This window comes from Panthera uncia (assembly GCF_023721935.1).
Source record: "Panthera uncia isolate 11264 chromosome C1 unlocalized genomic scaffold, Puncia_PCG_1.0 HiC_scaffold_4, whole genome shotgun sequence".
Classification (NCBI taxonomy): domain Eukaryota; kingdom Metazoa; phylum Chordata; class Mammalia; order Carnivora; family Felidae; genus Panthera; species Panthera uncia.
In genome coordinates, this window is record NW_026057585.1 from 59695674 (window position 1) to 59711991 (window position 16318).

Genomic DNA, 16318 nt, shown 5'->3' on the forward strand with positions numbered 1-16318 from the left:
CATCTTGAGCCCCCATATCCGTCATCTTTGTTACATGATTGCATCCCCTTTTCTCTTGCATCCCACTTATAAGGACCCTTGTGATTACATTGGGCCCACCAAGCTAATCCAGGATGATCTCCCCATCTGAAGATCCTTAACTTGATTACACCACAGAGTCCCTTTTGGCATGCAAGCTGCTATGAACAGATTTCAGGGATGAAGATGTAGACATTTTGAGGAGCCATTATTCTACCCACCACAACAACCCTATGAGGTACAGTACAATTATTACCCAGACCAGGCAACAAATACAGAGAAGTTAAGTAATTTGCTCAGGGTCATAAAGCCAAAAATGGAGGGGCTGGAATTTGGATGTAGGCAGCTACACTCCAGGGTTCATATTCTTAAGCTCTGTGCTCACCAAGAAACTAGTAACTCCCTAATTAAATGTATAACCCCCCAAAGGTTCCCATACCTAACGGCCTATTTGATGGCTCCCCTAAGAAGGTAAAGCATCACATCCAAATCCGGGCCCATGATCTTTCCTCAGTACTTTTTTTTTTTTTAATTTTTTTTTTTTTAATGTTTTTTATTTTTGAGACAGAGACAGAGCATGAATGGGGGAGGGGCAGACAGAGAGGGAGACACAGAATCGGAAGCAGGCTCCAGGCTCTGAGCCATCAGCCCAGAGCCCGATGCGGGGCTCGAACTCACGGTCTGTGAGATCATGACCTGAGCTGAAGTCGGACGCTTAACCGACCGAGCCACCCAGGCGCCCCGTCCTCAGTACTTTTATTTCCTGTCCTCAGTCTTAGTTGCAAGGACCAATGTCCATCCTCTCGCCCAATTTAGAAACCCAGATATCATCCTGGAGTCCTCCCTCCCCTCTCTAGATCTGGTCCATACCACCCCCTGCACTTTCCTCTTTTCCGTTCCCGTAACACTGCCCGATCCTGCCTTTTGTCCTTTTTACTTGGCCAATTCTAGTAGCCTCCTAATTGGTTCCTGGTCTCTACCCTGCATGAGGTGGAAATCTCAGCCTGTTCTAGCCGTGTATAAAACTCATCAGTAACTCCCCATTTACTCTGAAGATTAAGCCCAATTACTTTAAGGAGACTTGCCCTCCACTCTCTTCAGACTCCCATACTGACACACTGGGGCTTCAGTAACATGGAATTGCTTATTCCTGTCTACACCATGCAGCTCCCCCCTGCCATGCCTTCTTTGTTCCTGCTCTTGTCGGAGCCACCTGTCCTGCCACCTTCATGTGCCTGCCTCTCCCAGCTGAGTCATCTTTAGGGAGCCCTCTTTGCACCCTGGCTGTCATCATGACCCTTTCTCTATGTTCTGATAGACATCATGCCATGTATCTAGAAATTGTCTCTCTTATACTAAAATGATCAGTTTGTGTCCATTCCCTCATTCCACCACCTCTGAAAGGTCAGGAATTTTTTTTTTTTTAACATCCAAGTTAGTTAGCATATGGTGCAATAATGATTTCAGGAGTAGACTCCTTAATGCCCATTACCCATTTAAGTCATCCCCCCACCCAAAACCCTTCCAGCAACCCTCAGTTAGTTCTCTGTATTTAAGAGTCTCTTAGATTTTGTCCCCCTCCCTGTTTTTATATTATTTGGAAGGTCAGGAATTTTTTTTAACTTACATCCAAGTTAGCATATGATGCAATAATGATTTCAGGATAGACTCCTTAATACCCATTACCCATTTAAGCCATCCCCCCACCCCAAACCCTTCCAGCAACCCTCAGTTAGTTCTCTGTATTTAAGAGTCTCTTAGATTTTGTCCCTCTCTCTGTTTTTATATTATTTTTACTTTCCTTCCCTTACGTTCATCTGTTTTGTTTCTTAAATTCCACCTGTGAGGGAAGTCATATGATACTTGTCTTTCTCTGACTAATTTTGCTTTGCATAATACACTCTAACTCCATTCATGTTGTTACAAATGGCAGGATTTTATTCTTTTTGATTGCCAAGCAATACTCCATTGTGTATATACATATGAAAGGTCAGGAATTCTCATTCATCGTTGCAACCCTCATGCCTAGCACATGGCAAGAAACCAATGACTATTTTGAGGTGACGTGAGTTGAATTGTGAGCAAACAGGAATTTGCTAGTTCAGGATATTGGGAGAAACGTGGGTGTTGCAGGCAGAGGAAAAAGCACACTCAAAGGTGCAAAAGCATGATAAAGCAAAACAGGTTTGGGAAGACATCAGTAATTTAGCGAGGCCAGAGGGAAGAAGGCATGATGAGGGAAGGGCCCGCTATCAGGTCGAAAGATGAACAGAGTTGGAATTGGGGAGGGCCTTTTGTGCTAAGCAAAAGAGTTCGAGCTTATTTGCAAGCTTTGGGGAAGTCACGTTGAAGAATTCCAAACAGGGGACATACGTGATCATATGTGTGTTTGTCATCAGATCTGTCGAACAGCAGGGTAAGTGGTGGATTAGAGGGGCCTGGAGTAGAAGCAGACAGAGGAAGTCATGGCCACGCGTGAGGAGGACTCAGAGGCAGTGGCCGTGGCACGAAGAAGGGACAGGCTTGTGGGCTTCTTAAGACTTGACATTGACAGGATGTGGACACTGACCTGCTGTGGGCCCAGGAAAATGAGGCATGGCATGGCCCCTTGGGCACCTCCCCTCCCATCCTCATGCACCTTGCCTCATGCCCTCTGCCCTGACGCCCCCTCTATGGGTGATGAATAATCAGCAACGGAATGTGTCACGTCTCTTTCCCATAACAAAGAAAGTGAAGTCCAAATGTTAGTGCTGGAAGGGACCTTGGAGATCACGAGGGTCAACTGCTGCGTGTGATAGATGACTAAGCCCAGAGAAGGGAATGACTTCCCTATGGTGGCTTGGGAAGTCGCTGGTGGGAACCGAGCCACTCTTCACTAAACCAGCTATTTAATTCTCCACATGGCATTGGTCTCTAATATTTTCATGTGTATCTACTTATTTTCTGCCCCTCCCTGACATTAGAATGTAATATTTAAGAGCTGAGCCGTGTCTAACACAGTGTTTTGCCCACATCATAGACCTTGAATGAGCGTTTGTTTACGAAGGAGTGAACCAGGTTTAAGAAGGCTTGCTTCCTCCTGAACCAATGATCTTTACACAGGACTCTGGTCTGGAGGTTATCGGTCCATAATTTTATTTCCTGCTAGGGTTTATCCTAATCATTCCTGAAGAAACTAATATCTACCAACCAGTATACTTAGTTCATGTGGCTTCAGATAGTAAAGAGCCAAAAAATAGTCATCATGACTGCCTCACACCAATTGTGATAGCTACTATAAAAATAATATGCATTACAAGAATATGGAGAAACTGGAACCCTACATACTGTTAGGAGGAATATAAAATGGTATCGCTGTTATGGAAAACAGCATGGTGGTTGCTCCAAAAATCAAAACCCAAGAGCACCTGGGTGGCTCAGTCGGTTAAATGTCCGACTTCGGCTCAGGTCATAATCTCACAGTCGTGAGTTCGAGCCCCACGTCAGGCTCTGGGCTGACAGCACAGAGCCTGCTTGGGATTCTGTCTCTCCCTCTCTGTCTCTGCTCCTTCCCCACTTACACACACACACTCACTCTCTCTCTCTCTCTCTCTCTCTCTCTCTCTCTCAAAATAAAGAAATAAACTTAAAATTTTTTTAATATAAAAAAATGAAAAATAGAATTACTCTCTGATTCAGCAATTCCACTTGGGGTCAAACACCCAAAAGAATTGGAAGCACAGTCTCAGATATTTGCATATCCATCTTCTTAGGAGAGTTACTTAAAATATCTAAAAGGTGGAAGGAACCCAGGTGTCCACCCAATAGATGAATGGATGGACAATAAGTGGTACATAAATAGAATGATATATTATTCAGCCTTAAAAAGGAGAACACTTTGTCACCTGCTACAGCACGAATGAACCTGGAGGACAGTGTGCTAAGTGCAATGAGCCGGTCACAAAAATACTATGGTTCCACTTACGTGAGGTACGTGGAGTTGTCAAAACCAGAGACCAAGTAGCATGGTGGTTGCCGGGGGCCCGGGGTAGGGAGAGTGGAGAATTATTGTGTAATGGCTACGGATTTCCACTTCTGCACGATTCAAGGGGTTCTGGACATTCACAGCAACGCGAGTGCCCTTAATACCACTGAATTGTACACTTGAAAATGTTTAAGATGGTAAATTTTAAGTTATGTGTATTTGACCATAATTTGAAAAAATATTAACCACTGAGGGGCGCCTGGGTGGCTCAGTCGGTTAAGCATCCGACTTCGGCTCAGGTCATGATCTTGTGGTTGGTGGGTTCGAGCCCTGCATCGGGCTCTGTGCTGACAGCTCAGAGCCTGGAGCCTGCTTCCGATTCTGTGTCTCCCTCTCTCTGCCCCTCGCCTGCTCACACTCTGTCTCTCTCTCAAAAATAAACATAAAATTTTTTTTTAAATTTCTTTAAACATTAACTACTGAGGTATGTGAAGCTATCTCCTTTGATCCTTACAATAACCTTGAACTGTTAGTAGAACCGTCCCATTTTATAGTGAGGAAAATAGGGCTCAAGGAAGTGGAGTGAATTGCCCAAGGCACATAACTAGAAAATGATGAAGCGGAGCCTCATACTCAGATCTCCTGGTTCCATGCCCAGTGCTGGCTGCTCCTACATCAGGGAGAGGAAGTGTAGTCGAATTAATGTGACTGCTGGTTGAAATAGAGGTAGGAAATCAACAGTTGGCAGTTTGTGGAGAAAGCTTTAAGTGTGTGTGTGTGTGTGTGTGTGTGTGTGTGTGTGTGTGTGAGAGAGAGAGAGAGAGGGAGGGAGGGAGGGAGGGAGGGAGGGAGGGAGACAGAAGGAGGGACGGAGAGGTGGGGGAGGGGAGAGAATAGGAGGGAGGGAAGGCTCAAGGGGAGAGCATGCAAGCAAGCTCCCAGACACCTGCTTTACACTTCTTCAACTTCCTTCCCTCCCTGAATCTTTGGAAAGCAGGTGTGAGTCAACTGTAAACACAGAGAAAAGGGTCAGCCGGCATTCCCTCAGATGGCAAAATCAAAAGTGGCTGGCGATGGGATTGTCTGTGTCCGTGCGGCTCCGCCCTTTAAAATGATCAGGAGAAGACAGTGGCTCTTTTTGAAATGGCTCCGTTAGCTGTTCTGGAACTCCATCTCCACCCCTTACTACCTCCTGGGAAAAGGAAGGATGACAAAACGCCCTTACAAAAGTAAATTAGATCCAGTGAGAGGAAGGGGGGACCGCTGGGAACAGCACTGAGCAGGAGACCAGCCCAATCCTACCTGCCTAGACCAGCTCCCTGTGTAATGCTGGGCACAGCCTTCCTCAGCCCCAAGGGTCGGGCTGCTATTAATACCATCATTTTCATATACTGAATTCAAACTGAATTGAGAAGGTAGAGCACACTGTCCCAGGGGGAGTAAAAAATACAAAAGGATCAGCTAGCCTCTTCGAAGTAGCTTTTATTTGTCACGGGCTTACGAGAATTGTCGGGGACGCTTTACATACAGCAGCCCTAACCCTTCTCGCACTTGACAACTTGTTTTTCTGATGAGACTACACCGATAGGTAATTTCCCACTTCCCAGAGTATTTGCCTAGATGATAAAGAACAGAGAATTTGTGTTTTTTTTTGGTCTGATATCATTTCTAATATGATTTTTATTTTATTTTTTATTATTTTTTTAATATATGAAATTTGTTGTCAAATTGGTTTCCATACAACACCCAGTGCTCATCCCAAAAGGTGCCCTCCTCAATGCCCATCACCCACCCTCCCACTCCCCATCAACCCTCAGTTGATTCTCAGTTTTTAAGAGTCTCTTATGCTTTGACTGTCTCCTACTCTAACCTCTTTTTTTTTTTCCTTCCCCTCCCCCATGGGTTTCTGTTAAGTTTCTCAGGATCCACATAAGAGTGAAAACATATGGTATCTGTCTTTCTCAAGAACAGAGAATTTGAACATAACCTGTGTAGTTCCAAAGTTAAGTTCAACAGCCAAGTTGTACAGAGTCTGCAAGCACTAGGAGACAGGGAAGAAGTTAGCTCTTGCTATCAGCCCCAGGGAGAATTGTAATGGAGAAAGGTAGGCATTGGAGTTGCAAAAAAAAAACAAACAAAACCAAAAAATTGGACAGATAGAGGGTGCATTTTTTGAAGCAAGAACACACAAGCAGAGTCGGGGGTAATGGACATTACAGATTCTAGAAAATTATAAATATCCCTGTTTGGTTTAAGGGTAGTTGTGTTGGGTTGTGGCTGGAGACCATAATTCCACCACATCATGAAGAACTTTGAATGCTGTACTAAAGGGTTTAGAACTTAACTTGTATAGGCAGCAAGGAGCCCCCCCAAAATTTGTATCAAGGGACTTATCAGCAACTGTCAGTATTCTCCTTTATAAGTATGCTTTACGTGTTGTGAAGAAATTAAACATAATCTGAAGTGTTTCAAAGAGGAGACATTTGTTTTCATTGCGTCTTACATAGACAATCACATTACCAGCCGACATGGCCCCCTAGGTAAGGAGTGGTGTTGTACCAGCACTTAGAATGCTTTGCATGCACAGTGAAATCAGCTAATCACACTGTTTTTTTCCTAGAATAAGATATTGTTTTCTTTTGTGCTTTAGGAAGGGTTAAGAAACTTCAAGGAACTTCGAGCCAAATTTCAAAAGTTTGATGTGCCCTCTCTTCCAAGACCTATATTCCCAGCAAGAATTTCTCAAAAGAGCGATATTGGAAACACACAGTCAACAGGTGTTTTGGCCAATGAGAAACCCCTCTCCTCCAACCACAGTCAGCTCCCACTGTATTGTTCTAGCGGTGAACCCCAGCCTCTTCAACCCCAGGAAATGAAGTCCTCCCAGAGGAGCAAGATTCAGAGATGTTCTGATTCCTCAGAACCTCCAGAAGGGTCTACTGATTCTGCAGTAAAGTCAAAGAAGACTTCTCTGCTGTTAGACGTGAATCAGTCAAATGCTGACATAACCCATGAGAGGAATGTCATGGTGACTGACAGCTTCAAAGACAAGCTCTGGAATTGGGAGAAGGTTTCATCTCAGAAAAGTGGGATGTCTTCAGCCTTTGTCCTTGCCAGTCGTGGAAGAAGGGCCTCCCATCTGGAGGAGGAGAAAAGCATAGGGCTTGCTCCAGAGGTGCCCAGGGGGAAGCTAGAAACAGGAGGAGCCCAGACCCTTCCTTCCCAGAAGCACTTGATGACCCCCCAAAATTCACTTGCCTCCTTTCAAGATCCTACTTCTCTACTTTTTCAGTGTGACAGGAAGAGCCTAGAAAGCCCCTATCTTGAGAGGAGCCCCATGAGGAACACCTGCCAGCCTGTCTATGAGAGTGAACTTGCCACCCAGGTCCCCGGTGAGAAAGTAATGCTTAAAGGAGGGGCCACTGTGTCTTTCTAATTTAGAGCCTCCTAGTGGTCATATGTGACCTGGGTGAGGTTTGCTCCGAACTCTAGAGCAGGTATGCGAGGCCCATCTGCTAACTTGTAATTTCAGGTTTGGGTAAAGTGCCTAATCTCCAGGAATCCTATTTAGAGATGATTTGGTCAAGTTTGGATTTGCCCTCCTAGCTCTACTTCTCACAAGATGCATGAACTTGGACAGTCGACTCAACCTCTTAGAGCCCAGTCTGCTCTCCTGTAAATCAGATCCATCACCAATCTGCCCCAGCTTGGTAAACAGCACAAACATCCTCCTAGTTGCTCAGGCCAAAAACCTAGGAACTGTGCTCTAGTCCTCTCTCTCTCATTCTCTGCATCCACTCCATCAGCAAACTCTTGGTTCCACCATGAAAATATGTTCTGAATCCCTCCACTTCTATCCATTTCTGCCTTCTTTTCTTATTCACACCATCATCATCTCTCACCTGGACCACCGCAGTGTTCCAGCTGGGTTCCCTGCTTCCATACTCCTGCCTCCTTTTATCCTATTCTCCTAGTGGGCACAGTGAACTTCTAACACATCAGTTAGATCACATCACTCCCCTGCTCAAATTCAGTTCCAGCAGTCTTATAGTGGCTGATGTGATTTGGCCCTTCCTACCTCTCTTACCCTCTCCTTTTACCACGTGGGCCTTCTTGCTTTTCCTTAGATATACTAAGCTAGCTCCACCCCAGGGCCTTTGCACGTACTGAGCACTCTGCCTGGAACATGCTTCCCCCAGGTCTTTGATGTCTCACTCCCTCCCCTCCACCATGGTCTCTGCTCAGTGTCACCTGTTGTGAGTAGAATTTGTGAATCACCATCTAAAATAACTACCCTACCCCCATAAGTCTCTGTCTTCTTACCTTGATTTGGTTTCCCTCCTATCCCATCCTTATGTGGTATATTGTTGTATACCTGTTTGCTTACCTCAATAAAATGTGAGTTACATGAGGGTAAAAACTGTCTTCTTTACCACCATATCCCCAGCACCTAAAAGAGCAAGGCCAGGTTTGGTAGGTCCTCAAAAAGTATTTATTGGATGCTTGGATGGGTGGATGGGTAGATGGGTGGGTAGAGGGATCTCCCGCATATGACTCTATATGGTGGATACAGACTGTCCAAGTTCATGCATCTTGTAAGAAGTAGAGATACGAGGGCAAATCCAAGCTTGCCCAAATCATCTCTCAATCGTGGTCTCTGATTTCATGGCTCTGCACCTTCTGGGTCCTGCTGATGTCTCTGACGTACTCCTGTTTCTCTCCCCCTGGCTCATAATAGACACTGGATTTCTTGCTGTTCCTTGAAAAGACTTTATTATGCTCAGGACATTGACATTAGCTCTTCCTCTTCCTTCTTGTTTGAGCCTTCCATAGCTGCATTTAGGTCTCAGTTCACATGACACTTTCACAGCTAATCCTTCTCTTTATCTGAAGAAGTTAGTTCAGTTCCCACTCTTGCCTATCAGCCTGGTGGATCTCTTTCATAGAACCCGCAGGTCTCTGTGATTACCTTTATTTGTTTGCGTGTTTATCATCAGTCTCCTCCTGTTAGAATGAAAATTCCTGAGGGCAAGGCTTGATCTGTTCTTATTCTTAACTCCATACCCAGCTATTAGAACAGTGCCTGGAATATAGTAGATAATTAGTTATTGGTGAAGGGATGGGGCAGGAGGATGGTTCATCTACCTGACTGAGCTGTTGAGGGGATTAAATGAGAGAACCCATGCCCTTGGCTTAGCACAGCACCTGGTAAAACTTAGGAACCCAGTTGGTAAGTGATCATTCATTTTCGCCACATCTCCTTAATTTGATAAAGACTGAAATTTCTGATGTTGCAACTTATCATTACAATTATAATTATAATCCATAGGTGCCTACGAAGGGGTATCTGGGTGGCTCAGTTGGTTGAGTGTCCGACTTCACCTCAGGTCATGATCTCGCGGTTCATGAGTTCAAGCCCCATATCGGGCTCGTTACTGTCAGCCTGTCAGTGCAGAGCCCGCTTTGGATCCTCTGTCCCCCCCTGTCTCTGCCCCTCCCCCACTCGCACTCTCCCAAAATAAATAATTAAAAAAAAAAAAAAAGCCTAGGAAGAGAGGAGCTTGGTCCTGGCTGATATAACCCCTCCTGGTGGGGTACGAGGGGGCTATCCTCCCAGCTCCCAGAGTGGGCAGCAGGGCTCTGAGGCAGTTGCAATGAGGGATTTGTACACTGGCTGCCATATTTAGTTTTAGCATGGATAGTCCATGTACTGAACCACTGTATTATGTGAAGCAAAAACAAGGCTCTTGGGTCATACAAGATGTTGTGCTGTGAAGCGTTAGAGGCAGATACGGTTTTCACATATAATATTGGGATTTCTGTTGGAGTTTGGCTTCTGAGTACAGAAGGACAAAATGTAGGCAATTTCTGTCTCAGAAAATTCCAGGACGCAAAACCATACAATCCACAGGTGCCCACATACCATAAACTTAGCCTTGAAGCTTGTCCCAGACTGTGAGCCCTGGAAATCAGAGATCAATTCTTACTCCTCTTTATAGCCCCCGTGTTATTTGCATGTCATAAGTGCTTGATGGAACCTTTCAGGGAGTAGTCACCATGCATTTTCTTGGAAGTAGGTTCTCTGCCTGATGCTGGCAGGAGAGCAATATGGCCTTGTCCCTGTGCATGAGGAGCCGACCCTCAATAGTAAGATAGACTGGCGGCCCCTCTAATATGCCACCACACTGGCGGAGAGGTGTTAATGATACATTGTGGAGATACAAAACAGAGTGGTTAATTCTCACCTCGATTTTGAAATCAATGAAACCTTCCCAGAGGAGGTGTCATTGGAGCAGGGCCTTAAATGAGTCAGAGCTTGCCAAGAAGGAAGTGAGGGAACAGCATTCTAGAACCAGGAATGGCATGAGCAAAGTCTTGGATACAGGATGACTTTTTAAATCAAATTCAGACAACTGAGAAGCCATTGGTATGAGTGAAAGATATTTGGGCTGAGGTCAGAAAAGGATACTAAAGTGTAATAAAAGAATCTGGAAGTGTGGATGGGCTGTGGATGTTGTAGGAACATGCCAGAGGATGGAGTACCTAAATGGATGTCATGCTGATGAAGCCAGGCTTCGTCCTCTGGGCAGCAGGCTAGTGACATGATCAGGTTTGCATTTTGATCAGGGCACCCTGGCCAGTAGGACAGATCTAGACAAGAAGGGAGAGAGACTGACCAGTTTCACCCAAGAAGCCATGAAATGGAAAATAGTAATAAAATAACTCACTTTTTTTTTTTAAATCTCTGCTCAGAGAAACAGCCAGATGACAGGCATCACCAACTTCTCAAAACAAAGCCACTGCCTTCCATCAAGTCCCTGGGTCCTCCTCCCCCAAAGCCTCCGAAGCCCCCAGCCGTGAACCTCCAGGCCTTCCAGAGGCAGGCAGCTGTAATTGCTAAGACCCACACAGAAGGTAAGAAAATGCACAGGTCCCCTGCAGGCAGCCAGCCAGGGGCCAGTGGAAGACATGGCTCCAGTGCCCACATCCCCCCCCCCCAGCCCCCCACCGGCCCCCATTGCCTCCCTCTTCCTGTCAGCTCCCAGGTGATAATGCCGAACTGCTTTTCCATGGGGCCAGATGTCCATCACTGCTTATTTTCACGTGGAGGCCGTGGCAGCTTGCCCGTGAAATATGACAGATCTGCAGGAATTGGCCCCTTATCGCTCCTGGGCCAGCCCGCTTCCCCTGAGAGCATTGCATTTGATCACCGGGAAGCTGTCCAAGAGGAAGAAAACGAAAAGTAGTCAAGCAGGGAGCAGGGAGCTTTTGTGATTCCTACAAAGCCTGTGTTGTCAACACAATCAGGGCGGTAGGAGGGAGGAGGGAATGAAAAGGGAAGAAAATCAGCGTGAACTTGACGGGTGATCCTAATGTGGGTCCCTCAGGCCTGTGTGATCGGCCTTCTGTAACTAGTCCAAGGGCCCCACCCCTGCCCCCCACCGCTGGCCCTTTGCAGGAACTGAGGAGTCCTCGGAAGCCATTTTTCTGTACTGTTCTGAGTCTTCGTCCTCTGCTTAGAGGAATACCTTCTCATCCCCTCTAGGCCGCCCCGTGGTCTGATCCTGTTGACACTTTAAAGGCCTTTGTTTATGTTTGCTCTAATGAAACGCGAGATGAACGCCCTCTTTGGGGTGACACCTCGTGCTGTGCTAACTTTGGTTTTACCGTGGCCGCGAGTGCCAGCAGACCTTGCGCCTTGTTCACGTGACGGCTCGGAACACCCTCGGTTAAATTTCTTGAACGCATTGGTTCTCAAACTTCAGCCTCTGCCGGAATCAGCTAGGGGACTTGTTGAAACACCGATCACAGGGCCCCACTCCCAGAGCGTCTGATTTATTTGGTGTGCATTGGGTACCCCAGAATTGGCCTTTGTGACGAGGTCCCCAGGAGATGCTGATGCTTTGGGTCCAGTGACCACATTTTGAGAATCACTGCTGCAATCCTCTTCCGTCTGATCCTGAGAGGAAACTCTCTATGAGGATGTAGAGCCCTGGTGTGTGGACCTGATCTCAGCTGTCGGCCGGAGACACCCCCACCCCCTCCCCGCCCCACCGAGCGCGGACCCCAGCCCCCGGTCCCATTTCTGCTCCACCAAGATGAAAGAAACCATCACAAACCAGGAGGAACTCGCACTGGCAAGCACAGGTGCACGTTGGTGGGAAAGGAACTTCTCCCCGAAAGATGATGGTTCACAGAAGAGCTACAGGAGATGATAAAAATGTCAGTTCTCCTTAAAGAAGTTAGGGGCAAACAGTAGCTCTGATGAGTCAAAGAAGTGACTGTGTTCGCAAACCGAGGAAGGGTGATCCGCTTTTGTGACCCTAGAGTTCGGGCGCCTGGGGCAGCGAGTGCTTTCACCATCAAGGGCCAAGTGGAGATAAAGCAGCTTGTGCCCACAGTCTACCACCCACTACTGAAGAGGAGGAGGAGGAGGAAGTTGCAGGTCACGTGGAGCGTTTTGATGAAGCTTCCAAGAAGGAAGCAAACTGAAAGGAGTCAACTTCTGAAGGAGATAGGACTTGAAGAAGTTACCAGGAGCTGCTCTTTTTTAGATTATGAGTGCTTTTTAAAATTTTGTTCATGGGGGCACTGGGGTGGCTCAGTTGGTTAAGCGTCCGACTTGGGCTCAGGTCACGATCTCACGGGTCCGTGAGTTCGAGCCCCATGTCGGGCTCTGTGCTGACAGCTCAGAGCCTGGAGCCTGCTTCCGATTCTGTGTCTCCCTCTCTCTCTGCCCCTCCCCCACTTTCTCTTTCTGTCTCTCAAAAAAAATGAATAAACATTAAAAAAAATTAACATCCTGTTCATGGATCTGATAAAATCTAGATCTCTAATGTTTTTAAGCTCCAGCCCCTTGGACAGTGCAACTCTGTTCAGTATTTGCTTAGACACAATTCATTCTTGGCAACTAATGAAGCTGAAGAAGCCCGGGAATGAAGTTTGAAACAAAGTTAATAAAGTTCTTTGCCTAGTGGAAAAAAAAAAAAAAAGAAAAAGAAATAGAGCTTTTATAAGTAGACGTTAATAATAATTTGGCCACCTCCATAACAGAGAAAGCTAAGTATGATTTTTTAAAGCACAGAATCATTCAGACCTCAAACACTCCCAAAGCGAAGAAGTCTGTCAGAGAACATAGAACAAAGCACCAAGTGTTTTGTAACAAAATGGGCTTTGTGAACCCCAGCTCCCCAGTCGCTAGCTATTTAGGCCTGGGCATGTTATTCACTGAGCCTCATTGTCCTTATCTGTAAAATGGGGATGACAGTAACACTCCTCGCCTGATGTCTGTGAGGATAAATGAGATGAGTCATGGAAAGAGTGGAAACAATGTTTGGCACACCAGTATGTGCTCAATAAATGCAATGTTATCATTGTTTCAAGTTTGTGTTGAGCAGCTACACTCTTGTTGCCCTAGGCCCTGTGATAGACACAAGACATAGAGACCCCACACACAAGTTCTGGTACTCCAGAAGGTCAAAGTCTAATACAGAAGACCAAGAGAAGACTCATAAAGAAGCACCATAGGTGTACCCGGGGGGCTCAGTTAAGCATCCAACTTCAGCTCAGGTCATGATCTTGCGGTTCCTGAGTTCCAGCCCCTTGTCAGGCTCTGTGCTGACAGCTTGGAGCCTGGAGCCTGCTTTGGATTCTGTGTCTCCCTTCCTTTCTGCCCCTCCCCTGCTCACATCTCTCTATCTCTGTGTGTGTCTCTCTCTCTCTCTCTCACTCTCACACTCACACACACACACACACACACACACTACCATGAAGTATAGGTGAGTGCTGGACTGCAGGACCCAGGGTCCCCTGGGTGCTGGGGAGGGGGGAGGCGGTTTGGGGCACCCGTGAGTTGCGGCTCCTCACTTTGTCTCTGGGGTGAGGGCGTTGCACAAAGTTCGCTTTAATCAGGCTGCCACCTATGCGCCTTCTCACTCTCCCTCTTGCTCTTACAGCAGCTGTGGAAGAGGGCTGCCTGCCTCCAGAGAGGTGAGTACCTGCTTCTTAATTGGGCAGGAGCACAGTGCATGTAGCCATTGACAAGGCTGCTTAACCTGCCTGAGAGCAGGCAGTAAGTCCACGGCCAGGTGTCTCTATTTCTCCGAAGGGTTGCAGGAAGAACAGATTTATAAGCAACAAGCTGCAACTTTTGTTTTAGAGGAGAGATTAAATAAACTGCATTTAACTGCTGTGCTGACAAGAAGTTGCAAAGATGGTCCTCTGAGGGACTTTTATTTATTATACAGTTGGGTTCAGTAAATTGAAACATCAGCTTCCATAGTAATAAATTGAATTAGAGGCTACAGAATGCTGTGGGCAGCTGGCGTGGTGTTAGGAATCGGTAATGGGACAAAGGACCTACTGTTTTTGTTGTGCTTGTTCTGAGAATTTTGCCATGGAAGTGTCAGTTCATTAATTCACTCGACCAAATACTATCTGTGCAGCCCTTTGAGGTGTCGTGCGTTGAGCTGGCTACTTTATGCAGATTTTCTCACTTCCTTTTCTCAAGGCTGCAAAATGGCTGCCGCTGTCCTCATTGTCTAGCCGAAGACACTTGGGCTCAGAAAGTTTGGCCATTTGCAGAACCATGATTCCAACCCATAGACGCCCAAACTATTTTTTCTATCGAATATAAGGGAAATAAGATGGTGTAAGTCTGAGGTGTGCAAGATGTTAGCATGACACATTTGTAAATTGCAGTATGACTGCTTCAGTAGTTAGCTGATGCCTTTTTCACCTCGCGTAATGCTCGTTTCTCTTTTGTGTTGAAAACAGTTACGATCTCATCTCTTGGCAACTTTAAAATTTACAATAAAACACTTTTTGCTGTAGTCACTATTTGCACATTAGATCTCTGGAACTTCCTTATTTACTAGTTATAAGTTTGAACCGTAAATAACATCTCCCCACCTCACCCACCCCTCAGCCTCTGGTAACCACTCTTTACTCTCTGTTTTTACGAGTTTCGTTTTGTTTTGTTTTTTTTAGATTTCCCATCTAAGTGATACCATACGATAATTGTTTTTTCTCTGTCTGATTTATCTCACTTTTCCTAATGCCATCAAGGTCCGTCCGTGTTGTCACTGATGGCAGGATTGTCTCCTTTCTTGTGGCTGAATAACATCCTGCCATACATAGAGGGCACATCTTTATCCATTCATCTTTTGGTGGACGCTTAGGTTGTGTCCACATCTTGCCTATTGTGATATTAACAGGAGCGTAGAGGTATCTCTTCAAGATGCTAATGTCATTTCCTTCAGATACATACCCAGGAGTGGGAGTGCTGGATCATATGACAGGTCAATTCTTAATTGAACCCCTATACTCTTTTCCATAATGGCTGTACGAACAGGTGTGCCCAAACTCTTTTGATTGTATCAACCTCACCTCCCTCACAAATAGGTTCCTTTTCTCAAGAAGGTCAGCCTTGGAAGAAACAGCGAACATAAAAACCAATCCCCACATTATTTACCAAACGTTTATAAGACTAGAATGTGTTAATTTTCCTAATAGAGGAATGTACAAGATTGAGAGGTTGCACAAATATGGGAGTGATCACTTGTCCTTGGGAGGGGTCAGTGAAGCCTTTATAGAAAACGAATCAGTTATCTATTGCTACAGTCATACTCCATAATACACAACAAAGTATATCAACAGCACACGCAAAAGTGTGGGTGAAGCTGATCTGGGCTGGGCTCAGCTGGTGGTGTTAGTATGTTGCAGATTCCCTAGGCAGTTTCCCTGATATTGACTGGGGTTGCTACCCTTGTCTGGGGGTCAGCCTGCAGCTGGCGGATGTAGGATTGCCTTGGCTGGCATGAGTGGGGCAACCTGACTTCACACCATCTGCCTCACCCTCCAGCAAACTGGCTGAGGAACAACCTACAGTCACAGCAGACAAGACCATCCCAGTTGCACAAACACTTTTCAGACTCTGCTGTATCACATTTGCTCACATCCTATGGGTCAAAGCAAGTCACGTGGCCCAGCTTCAGCGTGGGAGGACACCACAACTTTACCTAAAAAAAAAAGGGGGGGGCAGGGATCCAAGAAGGAGTGAAGAATAGGGGTGTACATCCAATCAGCCTGTCACTGAAGAGGAAACATTTGCCGTGAGTACTGAGGATAGACATTGGCTGGATGACGTGGGGAAGGGCACGATAGGCAGAGGCAGGAGCTGTGGGGAAACGGGTATTCTCTGTGAAAACTAGAAATAGGTTAGTAGAATTGGTGTGGGAAGGGTAGTTTGGAATGAAAAGAAATGCTATTGTGGAGGTAAACAGGAGCCAAATCTTAGTAAGATGAGACCATCTTGTTCACCAAGGAACTGACCAT

The 16318-nt window shown here is 46.0% G+C and overlaps 1 protein-coding gene across 5 annotated transcripts in view; it reads left to right on the forward strand.

Annotated features, from left to right (window-relative positions):
• FYB2 (FYN binding protein 2) overlaps positions 1-16318 on the forward strand; it is a 122525-nt gene that overhangs the window by 26497 nt on the left and 79710 nt on the right. For all 5 annotated transcript variants that reach the window (XM_049617088.1, XM_049617090.1, XM_049617091.1 and 2 more), the window contains exons 2-4: positions 6633-7374; positions 10736-10897; positions 13939-13972. In XM_049617088.1, coding sequence (XP_049473045.1) covers positions 6633-7374; positions 10736-10897; positions 13939-13972 — 938 coding nt within the window. The remainder of the gene's footprint in view (positions 1-6632; positions 7375-10735; positions 10898-13938; positions 13973-16318) is intronic.